Source organism: Trematomus bernacchii, unplaced genomic scaffold (assembly GCF_902827165.1).
Source record: "Trematomus bernacchii unplaced genomic scaffold, fTreBer1.1, whole genome shotgun sequence".
Classification (NCBI taxonomy): domain Eukaryota; kingdom Metazoa; phylum Chordata; class Actinopteri; order Perciformes; family Nototheniidae; genus Trematomus; species Trematomus bernacchii.
Window position 1 is genome coordinate 1,935,890 of NW_022987620.1, and position 22,854 is coordinate 1,958,743.

The 22,854-nt window shown below is 39.9% G+C and overlaps 1 protein-coding gene across 1 annotated transcript in view; it reads right to left on the minus strand.

Moving 5' to 3' along the window:
- Positions 1 to 260: 260 nt before the first annotated feature.
- Positions 261 to 22,854, minus strand: part of cdh8 (cadherin 8) — a 119,926-nt gene continuing 97,332 nt past the window's right edge. Inside the window, 5 exon segments of the mRNA XM_034132751.1 lie at positions 261 to 2,399; positions 2,544 to 2,795; positions 7,209 to 7,326; positions 8,035 to 8,156; positions 11,100 to 11,236. Of these exon segments, the coding sequence (XP_033988642.1) occupies positions 1,906 to 2,399; positions 2,544 to 2,795; positions 7,209 to 7,326; positions 8,035 to 8,156; positions 11,100 to 11,236 (1,123 nt within the window). The 3' untranslated portion in view covers positions 261 to 1,905.

Sequence of the window (22,854 nt, forward strand, 5' to 3'; positions counted from 1 at the left end):
TTAAACACATTTAGTTTGTAGCCTCCAAGCCATTGGCTGAATAACCCTGATGACATCACTGCAACATCATTAGGGTTCTTTTCTCAAACTTCAGACAGCTCTCTCTGAAGCCAACGGAGCCATTATCCAATTATCATATTACAAGTAATTCGCCCCTCGTTGGTGTATAAAAATGGTAGGAAGGTCCCATTAACAATTTGAATATCCAATGTGCAAGGTTTGATTGCCCTCAAGTTTTCATCTGCAAAAGAAAACCACAGCCAATCAGTGATATTTATAAAAATATATTTCACAAAGTAGGAAACAATACAGGGTATCTTAGATTACAGTACAGGGAGTAAATAATTGAACATACACATTTATAAGCAGTAAAGCACAGTACAAAATATGATCTGCATGTAGGACTATTCCATATATATTGTTAAGTCTACCGAGAACTGCCATAATACTGTATCAGTACAAACTGAGTATGCACGCAGCTGTAGTGCCATTGAAATTCTCATTATGTGCAAGAGCTAACGTGCAGAGACAAACCTACCACCTCATTGAAAGCTAATGACATTAGCGGTAACTCTATGTACATTACAAGTCTTTTATATTGATATCATACAGTGTAAGCACAATATGCACATAGTCTGGATTTGTGTTTTCCTTTTTCTTGGGCTAATGCAATCTGTGTTCCCTAAATGAGATTTGATGTTTAGGGAGAGTCACATATACTCTGGTATCAATTGGACTATTGTGCTCAGACGCTCACTGGCTGTACCTCAGAATATATGAGATATATTTTACACAGAATTAGCATGTGTCAGAAAGGTCCCATTCCTGCAGTCCCAATTAATTCGATCGTCTGTATTGTTACTTAGAGCTCTTGTTTGCTTTGCTTACATCTAGTCTACATTATCAACTGCAATAAATTCATGATATGGTTTGGCTGTTATGAAATAGTGTTCAAGTGAAAAAACAGCTGAATGTGAAAGAATCTAAAACACACTCACTTCAAATTGTCAGCACAGAATAAAAGATGATTCTAATAACAGAAATTCAAAAACTGAGAACAATAATGAAGAATCAACACATCTCTTGTCAAAAAACAGTAGATTACAATTGTATTTAATGTTGCTTCTGTAAAAAGAAGGCCTCAGAGTTTCTACATTTCTCTTTTTTGTCTTCGCGTCAGTCTTTTATAGGCTAGTAACACTTGCGATCCACACCTGTAGCGTGTAAATACAAAGAGTTGTATAAAGCAAACCTCTCTGGGCTTTAGATAGTATATAAATGTGGCCACCGTAGAACATATCAAATTATAACAAATTCACCTTAAAGCCAATACTGGTTTGTCTTTTTGCCTTTTTCAAATCATACATACATTCATCATTGTAATGTAGACCATATATTGCTTTTTCATTGTCACTTTCTTCATATCGCCGATCAGTTGGGTGGCCTAGGGTGACATCGGACAAGAGTCACTCTGCACTTTCTGAGGTCCAACTTTCTGTCCATGAAATGTCCGCTTCAGAGAACCCAACAATATTCGTTATTCCCTTTCATCAGGCAACTACCAGCAATCCCAGGGCTGTTCTGCTACTGGCAGTCTCAGCAATTGACTAACACCCATAATACTGCTAGACACTCCACAACGGAATCTAAGTTACACTCCACAAGAATCATAGATCTCCTAATAAAGACATTGTTTGGCTCAACAATTACAATGCGCTTGACGTAGTGGATGACGACTGCTATACCTCACTCTAAGAAGAATACAAAAAGTTGGCCTGCCTTGTTATTAACAGTTTTTTTTTAAAACACCAGTTTCTAAAAGCCAGCAAACTCCCTAGCGTTTAATACACAAGTATGTGGACAGAAAAGAAATTGGAAAGGTCTTTTTTTCTAACCAACCAAAGGTCAGGTTTCGCGGTCACTCTCGCCCACTGAGTAGAGCTCCCCAAGTCTTCTGAAGCGTGGGCCCCACTCTCTGAGATAGTCATAGTTCTGATCCGAGTCTGATGATGCCGTTTCCAGTGAGCTAAGTGAACCGGCCATGGATCCCCGACCTTCGTATCCATAGATCTGGATGGAGTCGTAAGGCGGCGCTGTGGCATCATTGTCTGCCTCATGGAGCCGTACATTGATGAATTCGTCCACATCCACGCCATTTGGACCAGAATGCTGTCCCGCCCTGGGCATGAACTGCAGGTCGGGCTTGATGTCCTTGCGCGGTAGGTAGCCGTTGACGCCATCCGGATTCTGCAGCGTGGCGATGTCGAAGGCCTCCGTGTCTTCCTCGCCGCCTCCTTCGTCGTCGTAACGGATGATATTCTCCCTCACATCTTCGTCGTCCTTTATAATCAGAGGCTCATTCTTGTGTCTCCTCAAGGTCACAAATAGTACTACTATTACTGTCAGAAAGACGGAGGGACAGAAAGGAAGATAGAAAATAGAAGTCTCGGTCAAGCTTTGGCAGGTGCATTTTCTGTTAGTACAAGCAGATCATGGAAGTTTTAACAATAATGTGGCAATGCAAAAATAAAGAAACTCCTCACCCAACAGCAGTATAATGCAGGCCAGGATGGCGATGAGAGCTCCCATACTCAGGCCGATAGGTAAGACGTAGGCCTCCACGTTGCAGGACTGGACGATGCCATCCTTACTGCATCCACAGACTCGGATGGTCAGGGTGTTGGTGCTGCTCATTGGTGGATTCCCGTTGTCCGTCACAATGATTGGCAGGAAGTACATTTCCTGTTTCTGTCGCCGGAAGGTATCATGCTTGGCCAGGACGCTGATTGAATTGTCTGTCAGAGAGAAAGGTAAAGCCAGGGATGAAGATGTGTGAAAACGCCATTATTATTCATGTTAGCATCAGACCGAAGTTCTAGTTTTAAGTGGTGTGAAAATCGATGCAGAATGAGGGTAAACTAATTTCCTATCAATCGTCAGTAGGCTTTCTAACACTCTTGAATTCCAATGCCTTTTTTGTCCACACTCCAATTTGGGAATTATGAAGAAGGGCGAGCCAAAGTTGGCTATTCCCCTTTGAGAGCCGAAGAAATGAAGGGACCATGCAGGCGACACTGACTTAGAAGATGGCACATGTCGACCCAGAAAGGTGCCAGCTGCTCTTTGATGACACTTCTGTGAAGCTGTCTGCTCATTAGCTGACTCTCCTTACCCTGATCACATTATCAAACACTTGCATTCCCATAAGAATCTACTCCTGCTGATCTTATGGAAAACGTACAAGAATTTCTGATAGTGTAACCTTTGTCTATCTGCTTGAGGGTGCACTGAAGAGGGAGGGTTAAGAAGATGCTGTGATATACGCAACAAAGAGAAGAGCCGTGCTGAGAGAAATTTGATCAAAAGATGCAAAGCCTCATCATATAATTATTTGCTCTGCACAGTCTGTAATTCAAGTGAACATATGCTCAGATTTATTTTCTGCCACAAAGGGGTACGCTCTGCTTTATGAGCATCAACTTGTCCGATTTCATTTGGATCATTCCGCAGTGCATGGTGAGTTTGCAAGTATATACTACTGAAGAAATCCATCAGGGCTCGTTCTCATATACAGGTCATTTTTATGTTAACTATAGATGGTAAAAATAGAAGTAAACATTTCCTGTCTGTCAGCCAATTGACAGGGAAGGTCTGCTACTCAAAGAGAGAGGTAGGTGTGCAGATAACCTTCACATTGATTGAACTTACAGGAGTTATAAAAATTCTCTTTTTTACTATCTATTATATTTTAAGGTGCAATAAAAGTGTTTCATCTAGCAGCTGATGGATTCTGATGAAACTCTGTACATTGAAATATTAATCATCATCATAACAAAAGCTCATTTGAATAAATGTTTGCTACAAATAGCTTTGTGGGGAGGTTCTAAATGACAGCATTGACACTAACAGTCTGAAACAATTTTGTTGAAGTCTCTTAAGATTATGTGAGCAACTAAGCACAGCTGTGGATTAATGCCAAATTAGTAGCAATATGAACGAATGAGAAGGAGCAAAAGGGGTAATGTTGGTACAAGTAGTATAACTTTGTTTAAACTTATCTGTTTTCTTTCTTTTCGTTTTACTGCATACTGATGTTATGGATAGTTGTTCTAGTAAATGCAGTGGTTTCATGCATACGTAATTTAATATATGGTACAGTATTGCATGAGTTTGTGACACAGCTATGTAATAATCGGTCCCTACTTAGTTATTCACTCTTTTAACCTGAAGAAGAGGACATTTTCTTTATTTTTTCAGTTGTTCTCTCTGTTATTGTTCCACACAGTACAAATGCACACATGCATAGGACTTATACAAACAGGTCTGGATACAGATACACATGCATTTCTATATGAACAGGTGCCAAAGGGAAGAGGCTCCCAGGATTTCTGGCACCAGGGAACAGTTGGGGGTTTGGTGCCCTGCTATAGGACATCTCGGCAGTGCCAAGAGGGTGAACTGGCACCTCTCCAGCTACCATGCCACAGTCTTTATTTTTGTCCGATCGGGACTTGAACCAGCGACCCTTCAGTTCCCAGGACAAGCTACTCCCGCCTGTATAGCATACTGAGCATTTTAAGTCAAACTTAAAAAATCCATCCCTTTAGGCAATCATTGTCAACATGATTTTTATATTGTTAATATTTGTTTCACTATATAGCTTACGGGGTACAAATATTTTAGAGATAAAACAGAAACTCTCCCTTTAGCCTCCCAGCCTTCAAGTAGATGGAGTGACACAATAAAAGCAAACTTGCACTGCGAAACGTAGCTGACAAGCTAAGAACATTATTGGGTTGGCAGTGGTATATAAAACAAAGGACTACAACAATTAACTTCTAAACTGGCGGACACTGATATTTTTGCGGCTAGGGCTTTTCTTTACACTGTTCACGGTGCTTTAGCTGATTAGCTAATTAGCCTGCAGTATCTGCAATCATTAGCAAGCATTTTTCCCAAGGTGGATGTATGTTTCGTTGCTCATACAGCAAGACAAGTTGCAACCAAGACACGTCTCCGTGATTGTAGGACAAGAGTACATTAGCCACAAAGCCAAAGCTAATTTGGCTTTTTTGTGTTTTGTCATGGCGGTTGACCGGCTTCAGAGTCAGTGTCGCTGTCTACCAAGGAATAAAAGATCATGCATACTGCCTCATCCTAATGTAATATAGATAGTTTTGTGAAGAACAGTGTCGCAGCCGTTCTAACTCCCAAGTCAATGCATACGGCAACTATAGGCAAGAGCACTACAGATTCAACAACTGTCAGAATCTCTTGTTATGGTTGACGAAAAGTAGGAAGTCAGGTCAGAAAGAAGTCTAGGGTGGCTGGATGGTTCAGAACACTTTTACCAGGAGGCTGGTGCGGTTGTCCTGTGTGAAAGCAAAGGTTAACGTTGACATACTTTAATTTATTTAGCCTATGCAAGTTAAATACTGTATGTACCTCAACTTCATATCAAACATACCTATTACCATTACATAAACCTTGTCAAGTAATTTGGTTGCCTAAACCCAATAAAGTTGTTTGCTGATGCTATTGGGACACCGACCGAGCTGCCGTATTTTACGAGATGTGAGTGATAAAAATTGCCACAGGTTACAGTATTGAATAATATAAAAACCTGACTTGACAAACATCAGTAGAGAGTTGTGATAAATTCACTAACTGATTTAAAGTAATAAAAAACATTTTCCACCACGAGATACAGATTATACCAGATTAAGTAATGAGCAAATAGTTCTAATTAAATGAGAAAGGGGGTATTTTGTTTGTTGTTTTACATTACACTGCAATATTATTTTATAATTTCTTAACACAGTTCAAATCAGTCTGGAAAGGTTTTTTTATCAGCCATATTTCTTGGCAGCATAGTGAATGTATGTTGCTGCTGGCCTGTGCTGCGACCCCGCCTGGTGAACCCCTGAGTCAGAGTGCTTGGTATGTTATACAGCTGGTCAAAACCTTCGCCTTCTTCCTCAGTGTGAGCAGCCTCTAACCTCTTCACTGTACAATCCCTACAATTAAACCCATCATCGCAAACAAAAACAGCCCACGGAGGTTCACAGGAGCCTGACGCTCTTCACTCAAGTGTCTCCCACAGCTGCACATTCAGATAGAAATAGTCACTGAAGTGTTGGGGGATATGGTGCGACGGGCTTCTTGTCTCTCTTTGCAATCGGCAATACCGTAGACAAGTGGTTGGTGCAGCATGTAGTATATATAGAGCGGAACTACAACATATATTTACTGTGGTTAAAGACTAGTGAGAGGGCTTTTTGTTGTTTGGAATAACGTAGGTCTGTGTTTATGAAGAATCTGAAAACATTTCTAGGGGGGATTTATCTGTAACATCATCTTAAGAAACGTTGAAATGTCTTCTTAACAAAAGGACAGGGTTCCAGGTCCTGCATTATTTATATCCTTTCAGGTTGATCCGCAGTTAAGAGTATTTTGCAGCAAGTAAGTGCTTGTTAACCATCTCTCCATTTTCAGGATTTTGCATGTTCTCGACAGTCAAAATACGATTAAGTCCCTTCCATTCAAAAGAGGTAAAATATATATTTATATATTTGAATTGCCTGTGATTTTGACACTCATGTTCCACCTTGCTGAAGTACCTGTTTCAAAAGTAAAAGTTTTTTTTTTGTTATCTTCGTCAAAAAATTGCGAGCCCATTTGATGACCTACATTTTATGGACTCTTGCAGTAAGTTAGCCTGCAGCCTCTACGCCGAAACAGAAGGCTAGTACCATATGAAGATTATCTGCCCAGAGCTGAAAACATTACACAATGTCATCATGAACACAGCCTGTTCGGAGCCAGTTATGGAGGAGAGGCAGGCGAAGAGGAATGGAAGACAGAGCGAAAACGGCAAATAAACCAATCAGAGTATTTAGCAAATAAATGTAGTACCATCTGCCACACTGCAACAGCTCAGGGAAGGAAGTCACCCTACATTGAGCTGTGAGACTACCAGGAAAAGCCATTTGGATCCCATTCATTTAGTTTCCCTCAAAACGCACTGGGGAGTAAAAAAGAAGCTGGTGTCCAGACAATTTCACATCTGCTAATTGTGAGCTACACTGATCCACCACATTTCATCTCGAGTACGGCTAACACGCCAAGGGTTAGCGATTAGCCTGGAAAGCCATTAAAGAAATGTAGAGAAACTTCACTCAAAGAAGTAATTTATTTTTGTTCCTCACCTTGGTTGTTTTTTATAGTAAAATTGGGGTTGTTGAGCATCTCAGGAACTAGACGATAGTCGAAGTAGTGGCCCTGGATTGGGTCGTCTTTGTCCACCGCGCTGACAGTCTGGATCACCTGTGTTGAAAGCAGAGAGACAAGAAGATTATACAGAGAGGGACTGGAAGTCATTAGAGGAGGCAGCCTATTCATTACTCTGTTTTTGCCACCGCAGATTGCCTCAGTCTAATACTGGCTGCATCACACCTGATGAAATATATGCCCTATTCATTCCCGGAGTTTGAGATTATTATCATTGAGGTCCTGTCTAGTCTGGAACTCTTTTCAGGCTCCTGGCTCTATCTGATAATCCGTCATCATAGGTCTTATCGTGCCGTTATGATTGATTGGAAATTAGAATTCTTTTTTTTGGCTCCTCTTTTTGATCAGTCCTTCCAATAAAGCTTCCTATTGTACGTGCATAGGTCCCTCCAATGAGGTCGATTGATGAGAAGGATAATGCTAAGTACTTGTCTAGAGTGTTTTGGCTTGGGTAACCATTGTGCCATCTGGAGGAGGACATGAAAGGCAGTCTTGAATTACGATCCACTCTGATCAATCCTGACCGCTCTCATTCCGCCTTTTGCTTTGCGCACACTGTGAAGGGAGAGCTAGGGCAGGGGAAAAAGGGACTGTACTCCCACCTCGGTAGTTTCCCGGTGAAATAAATAGGCTATAACTCAATGTGGCCAATCATTACAGGGGAGGAAAGAGAGACAGAAGCAAAGGGAGTGAGAGAAAGAAGATAGATCAGTGGTTTGATGAATGAGCCACTTCTTTTCTTACCTGTCCAGGTTTCCCATTTTCACAAAGGAAGGCCTCGTATTCGGTGGCAAATTCAGGCGCATTGTCATTAATGTCCATTACTCGGATGGCAACGATTGCCCTCGATATCTGACTGTGATTTCCTAATATAGATAGATAGATAGATAGATAGATATATAGATGGATAGAAAGAAAGGAAATCAAAAAAGGGAGAGACAAGAGGAGATAAATAAGAAAAGACAATCAAACTGTAAACAAAATAAGGTTACGCATGAAATCCCAGGTAAATTCTGTGACCTAGTTTTAATTTCCTTTATTTTCCCTCCTTATTTCTCCCTTCATTTCCTGAGCTGATGGGAGGACACATGATAAGTCACATCAATATACATTTCAGCGGGTATCACATGCATAACAGAGTCTAGGCACCAGAAAAGAAAGAACAAATTCCCATTCAAAGTGCATTTGAAAATCTCCCTCTACACTGTCATGTTTAAAACATCAGGGTTAAAACATGCATATTAATAAGTCATTGGTAACTGAAGTCTAAAAAGACAATAAAAGGCAGTTTAATTAGATTGGATTTTGATTTGAATAATTTATCTCTGGTAATTGACAGTCCCTTTCGAGAGTCCCCATAAACGTTGGTGTTTATTAATCAGCAGTGGAAATGCCAACTTTTAAAGCAATTAATGTGGGCCCAAGAGGGTTGTGCCACTTTAGCCAATGATACTGTTGTGTTTTAATTTTGACTTCTTTTTATTCATTTACTTACCCCTACTGTCACCTTAAAAGAAGAATGAATGGCAAGTGTATTGTCTTGTTTTTTTTGGGGCATCCTAGGATCTCGTTTGCAGTAAGACTTTCTGTCATGGTAGCCAATAGTAAGAACTCTCTTGCCTAATATCAAAGGCTTTTTTTTAAAGTGGCCCTTTAACTGTGACATGCTTTAATGTTTTCTCATACTGCCTGTGCTGCAGCACCTCTTTTCACCCTCTGTCTGAAACCAGAGCCCAGTCTGCTCTGATTGGTTAGCTGGCTGGCTCTGTTGTGATTGGTCAACCATTTAGAGATGTCCCACTCCTATCACGCACAATTTGTGGTGCTAGCCACTAAAATATTGAGTGTTACATAGTGATGTCACTATGTTACGGAAGAAAACAAAGGAGTCCAATGGAGGTGTTTCAGGCAGGGGGGGGGGTTTGAGAAATTAGTCTTTGCAGACCATTATCATGCACAGAAACCTATAACACACTACAGGAAAAGGGAAATCCCAAAAACCATAATAGGGCCTCTTTAAATTAGTAATCATGAGCAGCAAGACATTTTTTTATATAGAGTGGCCAGTGTGATTTCAAGATAATGATAATTTGGAGTTACGTTTATTTCCCAAGAAACTTGTTCCTACATTATTATTATGTTAAGCAAATGCACTCATTAATGCCAGAGAAAAAGCATGTAGGGTTTGTGTATAGTACCTTTTGTTAGCTACAATAAGCTAGTCTGGTAAACAACTTTACCAGACAAATATACATGTTTTTCTATTAATTCTAATTTATTTCAAATAAAACCTTAACATAGAGCAGTGGACAGAATGCCCAAGGAAAAAAGGCCCCTGGACAGGCCACTTTAAAGAAGAAGGGGTAAACAGGGAGGAGAGTGGAAATTGACAGGCTGATAGACGGTGATAGATGGATTAGGGCAGAGGGAGACAGGGAGACAGAACCCCCCCCCCACCCTACAAAAGTGACTTTCCCCCGGCAGCAGACAGGGAATAGAGTCTGATTAGTCAGATGTCAACCGGTGCGAGGCGGCAGAACGTGCCTCCGTTCGGGCCGCAAATGGCATCAGGATAGAACTGGGAACACATCTATTCCTCTTCACGCCAGAGAAGACACAGACTTCCCTCCCATCCGTGAAGAATAGCAAAACTGCCTTGTATATTTTGACAAATTCCTATTAGGTGTTCTCAGAGATGCCACTATCTCGAGCCACAGTTACTTTGCCAGGAGGCATGACAACATGCTTTAAATGTATGGGTGCGAGAAAATGACAAGGCAACGGCTTATCAAATGAGACACATTCAACTCCTCCAACAGGCTGCTACCATGGGGGAATGTGTGTGTGTGTGTGTGTGTGTGTGTGTGTGTGGTGTGTGTGTGTGTGTGTGTGTGTGTGTGTGTGTGTGTGTGTGTGTGTGTGTGTGTGTGTGGTGTGTGTGTGTGTGTGTGTGTGTGTGTGTGGTGTGTGTGTGTGTGTGTGTGTGTGTGTGTGTGTGTGTGTGTGTGTGTGTGTGCGTGCTGCATGGCCAAAACATCATGACAACATTTTTGCATTCACTTCATTCTGTCAATTAACGTGTGTTTCCTTTGATTAAGGAAATGAAAGGACAGATAAAGGATGCGATGGCGAGAGGAAAGGGGGTGGAAAACGACGGGGGAAAAAAAGAGTTACAAGCTGTGTACATTTCTATTCCAATAGCTTTAAGGGGTACATTAAGCTTTATCACAACATACAGCCCCCCTGAAACAATCTGTATGCAAATAAAGCCTTACATATGGTTTGAGCTGTTTGTAGCTCTGCCGGCAAGATTTTCTACGTAGTCATTGAGTTTTGCGGTTCGCAGATGTTCTTTAATCTGTAATGGATGCTGGCATTGGAGCGATCCACTCCGGAGCATGTCTTTAAAACTGTTTATTTGATAAGTCTTAATGTTCTTGCACTTCCACAAATTGACTACTGAGCTGTTTAATTCAATCAAAACTCAGCAAATTAACAAATGTAATGCCTCTGTGGATTCAAATGCTAATTGTTTGTGCCATACTTTCAGAGCGATTAGAAGCGCCCGTTTACAAAGTGCTATAGTGTTGAGCAGAGGATTGTGTGTAGCAGGTCAGTGATTCCTTTGACAAAGGCAACTTATGAAGTCGAGGAAGGGGATATTGTACGTGTCTCCCTGCAGTTCCAAGTTTTAAAATATTGCGTGTCAATGCATGTCTAATAGTATGCTGATTTTCAAAAATAGGGCATTACAATTCAGGAGGAATGGTCTTCACAGCAGGGGTGAGCAGAGTCAGGGGTCTACTTACGGACTTCTGTGGCGGTCACTGTGATGTTGTGCCACATGTCCGTCTCCCGGTCCAGCGGTTTGGCCAGTGTGATCTTCCCGTCGTCCACGTTGATGTTGAACTGCCTCTCCAGGTCTGTGTGCCGATCGATGAAGTACCTGCAATTACAATCAATCATCAGAAAGCCCCCACTGCAGCATCGTTGGCAATCCTTTGTGTAATGTGGCTAACAGGGTCCTATCCAGCAGGAGAAACATGTACATACTGTAAAGGGAAATTAAAATGTTAAGAGGTCTGATTACTATAATTTCCTACCAACAGCAGCCAAGGTCTGAACCTCATATTGTCTAAATTGCACTCCATCCTGTCCATCAAATACAATCAGCCATGTACATTTTCATATCATTTAAACAATATGTATTTAAAAATATCTATAGGGTCCTTTTACCTAGAGACACATTGAGCATACAGTTTATGACAGTTGTACCTTTACAATAAATACACTGAGTCCCAGCACAATTAATGGTAGGCCTACATTAATAGTATAATAAAATAATTTAAAATGACCTATTTTTATTGCATTTCTTTTATACTTCTTATCCTATACTGTAGATTAACAAGCCTGCGATAGCCCTTCCAGTAGTATGAATCTTCGGATGAATGTAGTATTTTCCATTCTGTCGTGCTAATGGGGTAGCCTGGAACAGTACCTGGTCTTAATACAGTCATAGCGTAAAAAGCTGATAAGTCATGCCAAAAATGGTCAAGATTGTGTAGTGTTACTTTGGTTGGAACAATGGACTATATACAAGAAGTGGTCATAGTCAACATGACATCACACATTGTTTTCTGGACTACAGTACAAAAGACTTGAGTTGTACATGTTGACACCAGAGGGTCGTGCTAAGTACAACCCAATGCTAAACAAGACAATTACTAGAAGTCACTTTAATGAAGTGAAAACACACTGTGAAAGCGTTAAAGATTTAGGGCTTAATCACACCTAAGCGGCCTGTCAATCACAATGTTGCCACGCCCTAATGCACACCCTGCTTTTTCGTATTTTTTCGTCTAAATACAACTATCAATTACAACATGAAGACTTAAAAAAACAGCTTGTTAAAAATGTTTTAACGGAGGTTATAAATCAAGTGAGAATTAAGGTAATTTTCTCATAGACTTCTATCAAATCGGACTACTTTTTGCAAGCGGTGGAGTTGCCCCCTCTTAAATAAAAGAAAGAAGGGTCAGGGTCTGTATCTTGTTGCTCCATGCTGTCAACTCAATCTACTTTCTCTCACACCTCTAATCCTTCTGGCAAACACTTTACGCACGGTAGAGCAACTGATTTGATGGCTTCAGTTGATCAAACTATTACCGTATTACATAAATAGGTTTCAGTTCAGATCACGCCCTGCCATATGGACTGCATAGTGATTTACATAAAAAGAAAGTAAGAAATCAATATTATCTATGGAATAATTACAGCCTAAACCTGAGCAACAGAGGGCATTAAAGCCTAATAAGGTCAGAGAAGCCCTCCCCCCCAATCGTTGCTACACCTCCCTCATGCACAGAAAAAAGACCATTAGTACGTGTCATGTCAGAATAAAAGATGGGGTGTTGTTAACCCTGTTTGGGATCTGTCAACACTCAATGACCCCCAAAGGCTTTGCATTAATGAGTTAGAACAGCATTGTGTCACACATGAGGTTTAACAACACAGTGCGGGGGAGGGGGGTAATTGATGTAATGGAGATGACCGGCTTGTTTTGTGTGACCTTGTCTGATCTAAATGATTTTGTTTGCTTTTTAAACCACTAGCCATTTGTAGGTCATGAAGCAACACATTAAGTAATCATTTCAAAAGGAGTAGACTTTTAAATAAGTCAAACACAGTCAAAGAATATATTTGTAAGAAATTCCTTTTCTTGATTCAGTCTCTCTGTGACCCTGCCTCTGACACACTGACTTTTTGAAACTTCTATTAAGGATACAGTGGCAGTGACATACAACTCCTCAGGAAAAATTGGAATGCACATGAAAGAGAATGTGCGGGTGCTACTGGAAGCTGTGAAATCGCTCCTTCATGTAGCGACGCGCAGAGCCAGATTCTTTGGACGAGCCCACACGAAACTGAGTTTAAAAAAGGATCCGTCATTATGGGTCATCTTTGGCTTCATTTGCCATTATGCGTCACAAATATCCTACCCACCTAAAACACAAGGCCACGTGTTTCCGTTCCTCCAGGACAAACTGTCTCCCTTCCTTTCTCCTTTTTCTTCTATCTTCCCTCACAATCTCGTCCCCCTCTTACCCACTCGACAGTCACAAAGTATTTTATTTTCTATCCAGCTGGGTCTCTAGCTCTCCCTAATCCAATCCCCCTATCCAATTCTCCACGGCCCCCCTGTCCCCACACAGCCGTCCCTCTACACCAGGCGCCCCGCTCACCCTTCCCTCCTAACCCTGGGTCTTGCAGCAGAGCCGCTCATCCCTATCAGTGCAGACCTGTTGGCAGGAACCCTCCAGTGTTGCTATAAAGGGAAGAAGGGATACAGAGAGATGGAAAAGAGAAAAGCACAGAAAGCCACAATAACAACAATTTATATGAAGGAGGGCGCTGCTTATACAAGAACGGGAGGAAATGAAATAAATAAAACCGCTGGCCCAGATTCCAATTGTTGGGGAGATGTACCGAGCCGTGACATTTCCATTTTTGAGATGAAATGGTGTAAAATCCTCTAGACGCCGGGCTGGGAGAGGTCCATAAGGACCCACTCCCAGCCCACAAACCCTCCCTCACCCACCCCCCCATCTCTCCCTCTCTTTTCTCTCCTGCCCTGCAGACGCAAAGCACTTTCAAGACAGGCAGACAGCAGCAAACCACCTGGGAGCAGCCTCTCTCCCGCAGACTGAGTGGATCCCAGTCAAACTCTGACAGCCTCACGTGGAAGCGAGGAGACAGACCCTGAAATGTTCTGCCACCTGTCACTCAAACTGACAACGTGATGTGAAAAGAATTAAAAGCAAATAAAAAATGATATCCAGCGTGGTACGTGCGCGGTTTCCCTGAGTGTGATGTAGTAATGTGTTCGCGTGTGACAGTGTGTGTCGCCTCGTTTCAGCTTTGCTTTACTTTACACATGACTTTAAACGCCATTGGGATGACCTCAGTCTAACGGTTTGACCTTGCAGGGAGGCAGTTTGTAGAAAATATTGGAAACCACCAAAATATATCGTTTTTTAAAGATGATTTTTTGGCCAGTTTATCCTTTTTCAGAAATACAAATTTGAAAGGGGGAGATAGAGGGGATGACCTTAGAGGGGATGACCTTAGGCGGGATTAGAACCTGCGTCCTCCGCAGCACAATTTATTCAACCTCAATATAGAAACATAACAAGCTATTTAAATGCATCAGTGTGACAGAAGCTGTTCACTGCATAAAGATAGATAAGCTGTAATCAGTGACATCATCATTCTTTTTTTCCTCACTCATTTACAGTTCCTTGGCTCATTGATGTGGCCTCTCTGCTCTGTTTTTGATCTGTCAATCAAACTGTGGCCCGGACGTCTTCTCTGTTTGAGTTTCTGTGGGTGGCAATCTTTTGTCTCTTTAGTCCCGGTGGCTATCATTGCTCATGCTACCCAGTGATTTTTCGCTTTCCATCACATAATGCGTGTCATAGGATTTTCTCCATTAATATTTACCAAGCGCTGCGTAGCAAGTGTTAACGCTTTCCGCAACTAAATCTTGTACATTATACAGGTATATTATAAAGGTAATTTTACATGTAATATAAAAAGGAAGAGCAAAAATATGTAATAATATGTTCCAATGGATAGGCCTAATGAACCCAACAACATGCTCACTATAGCAATCCACAACATCTGCACCATAGAACCTTGAGCATTGATCACACTGCTGTATAATGGGTTGTGTTTCACAATGAGGTGCAAACTGACACTGATTGAATCTGACAAAAAAAAACAAGAAATTATCTGTGACCTCTAGCTTTAGGGATTCATGTCAATAGGAGACATTTCTAATTTACTGAAAATAGCTGAGAGTGGGATTGCTAGTGCATTTAGAATCAAGGACATTATTTCTCTCAAATCCCTTGAAGTGAGATTGTAACTTTTATAAGCCAGGAAATTGACAGTAACTTCACAAAAACAAAATTAATTTTCTATTAAAAGTTTGCAAGAGTCAGTTTACACAAGCCCTACATCAATCTGCTTACAATCCTGATTGTAATTAAGTGATTAATATTGTCTTTAACATCTTATAATTTATTTGTTCCATTTATATTATATCATAATTTGTGTATACTGAGAAAGTACATCCAAATTGTAATGATGTACTTACTGTATGACATAATACTGTGTATGTCATTATCTGAAAAGGTTAAGCGACCAAGAAAAGGATAATTGTGCGCCTTCGTATGTGAACAAAGCGTGATTTTGTCACCTTGAGAGTATAATCTGTGTGAGTGTCTGGCGAGTTGGCAGGAATGGATACAAAAAAAGAAAAACTCCTTCCCTTTTTTTTCTGCAGGGACAAAAATGCTTCAGTGACATTCTTGCTTGTTATAAGGTCAGCAACTCTATTGGGAGTACCACAGATTTAGGGTTAGGGTCAGGCTAACCCTAACCCACATTTTTGGCCGTGCCCTGAATGCTGACCGGAAATAGAAAAAGACAAGTCCTCCAACTCATACGACCAAATAGGCCGATTGTTCAAGCGCTTAATACGACCTATAATCACGTTTTAAAGTTTTCGACCTCTAGTGCTCCCGTTGATTGCAAACGCTACAGACGGTCGTTTATTCACAAATAACCCTCTCTGTAAAATCCTAAATTGTAGGATAGTTTGGCCATTAAAACGCTTTTTCATTAGATTTCTAGCGAGAAGTGTATATTGTACTTTTAGAATCCACGTCCAGTCGATATGTAGGATCTATAGTTTGATAGATATTACGAAGATGATTTGAGGTCTCGACAGGAGAACGTGTATATGCGGTAGCTTCCATGTAAAGTTACGGGTTGAAAACAGTATTTCCGGTGTCAAAGTTTTCATAATAAAACCAATGATCAAATGATTTAACAGTGATATCTGCAGTACTCATCCACTAAAAAACATCAGTTTATCCTTGTTAATTACACGACATTAATTGGTTTAAATTGTGTACAATGCTTTTGTGTTTTCCCCATAGGTTTTTCTCTTTTGATTCTGAGAGACACATTTCTTTTTTCAGAGGTTTTGATACAATACGTCTCCTTGCAGTATCAACATTAATTCGGCTGACTTTTATATTTGATCCAATTGGTAGATAGGTTATATTTACACCATAACGGTGCACAGCTGATAGAAAGGCACACCTAGTGGTTAAAAAACGTTATTGAATTTTTCTGTTGAAATTATGTTATATTTTGTTGAAATTATGTTATATTTGATGAAAAAAATATGAAGAGTACATACTTTCATAGGGGGAAAGTAGAAGGTCAATGATAGAAATATAGAATAGAAAATATCAAGAAGATACTGTAGTGATCTCTACAATAAAACAGTTTAGTGCAGGACGTCCAAAGATATAGGAGGATGTACAAAACAGACAAACTAATAAGGCTTTATTTAAACATTAAAGAATACTTTAAGTTAAGGTCTTCTTTTGAATAAGGAAAAAACATTGGGGGTATCAACAGATAAATATTAAGTCTGACAAAGTACAATCACCTTCCTGAATTTGACTCAGGTGTAACTAAAGTCTGATTTAAGGGTTGTTTATATTTCACATCATTAATCAGAATCTGCAAAGTAACTCAAATAAATGTAGTGGAGTAAAAATACCAGGTTAACCTCTGAATTGTAGTGGAGTAGAACAAAGTAGTACATGCTGCTGTAACAGCAGACATCTTAAGACGATCGATGGCTACTGCCATATTTGCAAAATTTGCCTCTGAACCTTGACAAGTGCATGTTTCAGGCTTATCAATTAACAACAGGAGGGGTCACAGACATAAGACCAGCTGTTAAATAAAGCTATTCTGACCTTAGCTGTCATGTGGGTATATTAATGCTGCCCATTATGGACACCAATGTGTTTCGTATCCCCTAAACCTCCAGGCTGTACACAGTTTAATACTGGCAACTTCTAATTGTGGGAAATACGAAAACGTCTTATAAAACTACAATTCCCAGTAGAGACGTGCCATAGAACATGTTGCGAAACACACAATAGCCAGCATGTGTAGTATTGGGGGGGGGGCTGAGCTGGACCCGTCCGAGTCCAGTTTTGGATAGTCTGTCGTGGTTCCATTCCATTTCAAAGAGCTGTTGACGCTCGGCGTAACCTTGTCGCACTGCCACTCCAACATCCAATCACAGGGCTTGAGGACTAATCACGGGGTTTGTAAAGCAAGGCGGATGTTGTAGTCCCAAACGATAGCTGGGGATTCTGGGTAGTGTAGTGTCTTCGGAAAATGTAGTGTCTAAACTTCGAAACAACTATTTGTTTCTCTGAATCGAAGTTTAAAAACACAAAAGCATTGTACACAATTTAAACCAATCAATGTTGTGTAATTAACAAGGATAAACTGATGTTTTTTAGTGGATGAGTAATGCAGATATCACTGTGTAGTCATTTGACAGTGAGGGGAATACATCCGGTTTTATTTTGAAAACTTCGAGACCGGAAAAACTATTTTCACCCCGTGAGGGTTGACGCTAACTTCACATGGATGCTGCCGCATATACACGTTATCCTGGTGAGACCTCAAATCATCTTCGTAATATCTATCAAACTATAGATCCTACACATCGACTGGATGTGGATTCTAAGAGTACAATATACACTTCTCGCTAGAAATCGAATCAAAAAGCATTTTAATGGCCAAACTATTCCACAATTTAGGATTTTCCAGAGAGGGTTATTTGTGAATAAACGACCCTCCGGAGCGTTTGCAATCAAGCATGTTGTTTCTTACACGACAACTAGAGCACCTCTAGTGGTCGTGTAAGAAACAACATACACTTTAAAATGTGTCTCTGGGTCGTAATAAGGGCTTGAACAATCGGCCTATATGGTCGTTTTTTGTAGGAGGACAGGCTGGAAAAAGAATATAGAGCAAATGCTTTTTCCCTTTTGTTTCTACAGAGTAATAAATGCCTCTGTGACATTGTTGCTTGTTTACATGTCAGAAACTCCAATGGGAGTTCCACAAATGTAGGGTTAGGGTAAGCCTAACCCCAACTCCTTACCCAGTTTTTGGCCTTCGCCGGAATGCTGACTGCTTCTGTATTACCAACGCATTTTATTCAGGTGTTACTAGAACGTGGTTTTCCTGGAGGGTCCATAGTAAATCATAAATAGCAAAATCACAAGTCCTGCGGAAAAGGCCTTCTCGACATTACATTTCCATACATTTCAAAACCACCCAGTTTACATGAGTCCTTGTATTACCATATACATCATGTTAGCTGTCAGCTGTGCTCAGGCAACATAAGGACGCCTGCAGTAAGAAACAAGCTTTACAGAATTCCATTAAATTTCCCTCACCAAGACGAGAATAGACGGAGGACGAAAACAAAGATGTCAAATAGAATTGTTTAACATCCAAGGCTAGTTTTGCCAATGCTTGTCACAGTATCAATATTTTGTCCTGAAATATAGTCACAGCGATTCTATAGGCAGTTTGTGTCAGCCACAGTGACTGCCAGATGTCACATTGCCTTTTATCTGTGATCAGTCAGAGCACAGGCTCCAGAGAGAAGCAATACTGAGGGAGCATTTCATGGAGTGCACCTGAATGTTGTTGGTTGGCTGCATTAAGTACAGCTAAGGGCTTGTTTGTCTCCTGAGTGCAGAGGACATGGCAGCCCACCAGAGCACCCGCCCCCGAGTGGTTTAGACTCAGACCGGTTTAGTCTGGTCCGGCTGGAGGGGGGGATTGAGACAGAGAGTGATTCTAATCAGAAGCTCGTTCAGATGGGGGTCAGGAGAAGCTGCTGCCACTCCTCAACTATAGATCAACCTTCACTAACATCAGCTTTCTTTTTGGGATGCTCTTTCCATTATACATCCTTAAGAGACAAAGATTCAAAATAAAAGATGAGTAAAAGAGACAAGAGGAAGGACGATAATTGTATGCTAATGAGTGTAATGTATGGGTAAATCGAGTGTAAAGATTAACAAGCCACATGTGTTGACTGCCTCATTCCCTGGTTGATCAAATGTATTTTAAATTAAAAGAAATACTCTTTACAAAAAAAAAGAGCCCTCTCCATGTAAGTTTAATTCATTATTTTGTGTTACTTCACCTAAACAAAGACTGTTTTAAGAGCTAACTGAAAAATCGAGATGAATGAACTCTTTCTGGCGACAAGTGGCACTTGAAACAAGGATGAAACAGTCGGAAACACATGCAGAAAGTGAAAGGTATTTTAGCCTTTGCAGACCATTTACATGCACAAAAAACCTATCTAGAACAAAAGGGAAAACCCCCAAATCATTAAAAGGGCCCCTGTAAGTATCATCTCAATCAAAGACTAATACAATAAAAAGGTGACTGCTTATCTAGTGTGTGGATTTACCTGTTTTATGTCACTCTATTGAATTTATTTGAGCTTCGAAGGGTTGGTTTAGATAAAGCAGAACATTTGATGGAGCCACCTTTCATATATTTCTGATTTTTTAAAGACAGAATGATCAATTGATTATTAATGGATAATCATGATAATGGAAATAATTAGTTCAAAAGTTTGCAGTTAAAATATTCTGCTGCTTTTCAAGTGTTTTTACTTTCTTTTCTCTTCTTAGTAGACATTAATTCACTACTACTTAAATTTAATATCCAACTCCTTCAGCCTACTTTCTGCTACAGAAACCATTAAACTATTAAATTATTATATATATGTCAGGACATTGAGGCTATACGTTTTGTTGTTTATACCTTTTTTTAAACCTTTTCTTTTAAATATTAAGCTTCTTCACTATTTTTCCAACTCTTCCAGTTTAACATTTCACTTTCAAGTTTTCAACAAAGTCATTGCAATGTATTTGAGCTCTAACAATTTTGATTCAAATCATTTTACTTTTCTGCATTTCTCCGCTAAGTTCAGCAACACACTTACTTGGTTTTTGTAGCTAAAAGCAGCTACAGAGACCATTCAACTAATAACATATTCAGCTTTTTCTGCATTTTCAGCTAAATCCAGCAACAAATGTACACAGTTTACAGCATTCACACACATTTTCAGCAGGAAATGCATTTTCTAGTTGTTAATAGCAGCCCTGCATGCATTGCAAACAAAGTATGTTTCAAAGGCTGATTATTCAGTGAGGATTCTTTATTATAAAGAACATCCTTCTCATCATGTAAGAGGCGTTACTAAGGCTACAGCCTTCTGTTAGCCAGCATATCTGGAAGGATTAAAATCTTCCACACTGTAATCATTTTATCAGCTCAAGGCTCAGGCTCACAGGCTGATACAAATGCGAAGTAAGATCAAATGGTGCCTGGTAAGGGGTGATGCATCATATTAAGCTCTCTGTAACAATAGTTTGTTTCATCTCACCCCCTACAAAGAAAACACTTGACATCTGTGATAGATCACGCTCATCTTGAACATTTGTTCGAATAAAAAATGTACGTTTTGGACTTCAAAGAAAATCACATGTTGAGGCAAAGCCATTTGTTGTGACAAAATGCAAACTGGCACCAAAATGTCTGGTTGTGTGTGTGTAATCTTGGAGCAGTTGCTTCCCCACGCTGATCAGTGGCTTTGCAGGAGTTGGCAGATGATTAATGCAGCATTCTATTAGCCACTTACAACTTCCTCTCATTTCTCTCGGAGAATGGAAAGTTTGATAATGAGCTGTGTTAAAACAGTACTTGAGAACAATTTCAAAAGGCTTTATTTTTGACTGCGTGAACATTTTTGGGCGCCTGACAGTCGCACAAAGCCCCGGAGCCACAATCCATTGTCCTGGCTTTTCCAAAAAAAATAAAAAAATTGATGATTAAAAGCTAAATAGACACTGTGAGTGTAAGTGAATGACCTCAGGGCAAAATAAAAACAAATAAAGAGAGAAGAATCCAAATAAGCAAGAGACTAAGTGAACGAAGCTGGTACCTTATGACCCATTTCACACTGCATCATGCTCAAAACATTTAATATTAAAGTGCCAAGACAGGATGTTTATATCTGGACAGTGTCAAAGCAGCAAATGTGTGAGTAGATCATGTCAGCAGGGGGGTGTCATCTGCATACACACTCATTCATTATTTAGGCCCTTTTTCTTCCAATGATGGTGCCCCGTACAAGGCGAGAAACAAGAAAGAACACATGACTGGCTATTAATACTGCACATAAATCAGAAGAACATTATTTGATGAGACTGTTTAATGTAGTAATGTACTAGACTTGTATACACTTAAGATACAATAAGACACATTTGCAATAACATGTCTCTTCTCTGTGCATGTGTTTGTTAATTAATCGATCAACTAGTTAATCATTGAAATCATTTTTCAATAAAATACTTAAAAACTTCTCAGGTTATTTCTTCACCCGTGGGAGGATTTATTGATTTTATATTTTTTATAAAATAGTTTGGACTATTGGTTGGAATTAGGTGTGCCACAAATACCAATATAGAAAATAACCATGTTGTTTAAAAATGTATACAATGTTAATTATTCACAAATGTTAATATTGTGTGAATAATCTAGCACTTGTTAAATAATTTCACACAATTCCCCATTCTTAGTTACCTTGCCTAAACAAAAACCAAAATAATACTAATGCAAATAAAACTTAATTGATTATTTAAGTAGTCAATTTGCAGATTTTGAAAATGTATTAATCATTTACTTTCATCATTTGCTGAACTGGTCTCTGTATCTCACTCTAACATACAAATAACTGCTCAACCAAAATAGCATCATCATGACAGCAAAACTAAGGACGGAGATGAAAACAGATGTCGTTAACCATAAAAAAACGTTTAACCAAGGAAGGACATCACACAACCTTCGGGCTTAGTTCGTCCTGGCAATCTCATCACTAAACATGAGGATGCCACCAGAAAAGTGTGGGGGAGAAAAAAGTAGAATGCAGAGAACCTGCTCTATAGCGGCAGCCAATCTTTGAAACCCAGACTGCTCGCTGCTCACTGGCAATTACACACAACCTGTTGAGTGTTGTCCCTGGAATGCGGTCAGCAAGTCGCTAGAGAATTAATGAAATGCCAAGATGGAGGGAGAGAAATTGCCTGTATAACCTATCCTCAAGGTGCCCTTGTGGTATTTCCAAGAATAAGTCATACAAGAGGAGAATATAGCAGTGCTGGTCAAAGATTGAATGTGAAAGTTGTGCTGCCTTCAACTCATAATCAACTTCTTTTTTTTACATCGGTAGAAATGAGAGGGTCGCTTCCTCGCTGCCGAAGACACTGCAACATTCTCCAAAGGTCACCGGCATGAAGAGATTTAATTGCATGCCTTGGTGTCAAGCCTTTTATTAAAACAACTCATTATAGCCTGAAAGGACTCATTATTAACCTATACTCTACATCGCTTCTTGAAGTTACACTTAAGAACGTTTTCTTTCTCAATTGTATCACTGCTGTCAGTCAATAGCAAATGGGAAACAAAGAAAGGTTAAACTTACAGTAAACTGCACTCCCATTTTGAATGAATTAATATTGTACAGTTGGTGCAAAATAAGCCAAATTATTCTACATTGGTTAGGTTTAGACAAAGGTCATGGTT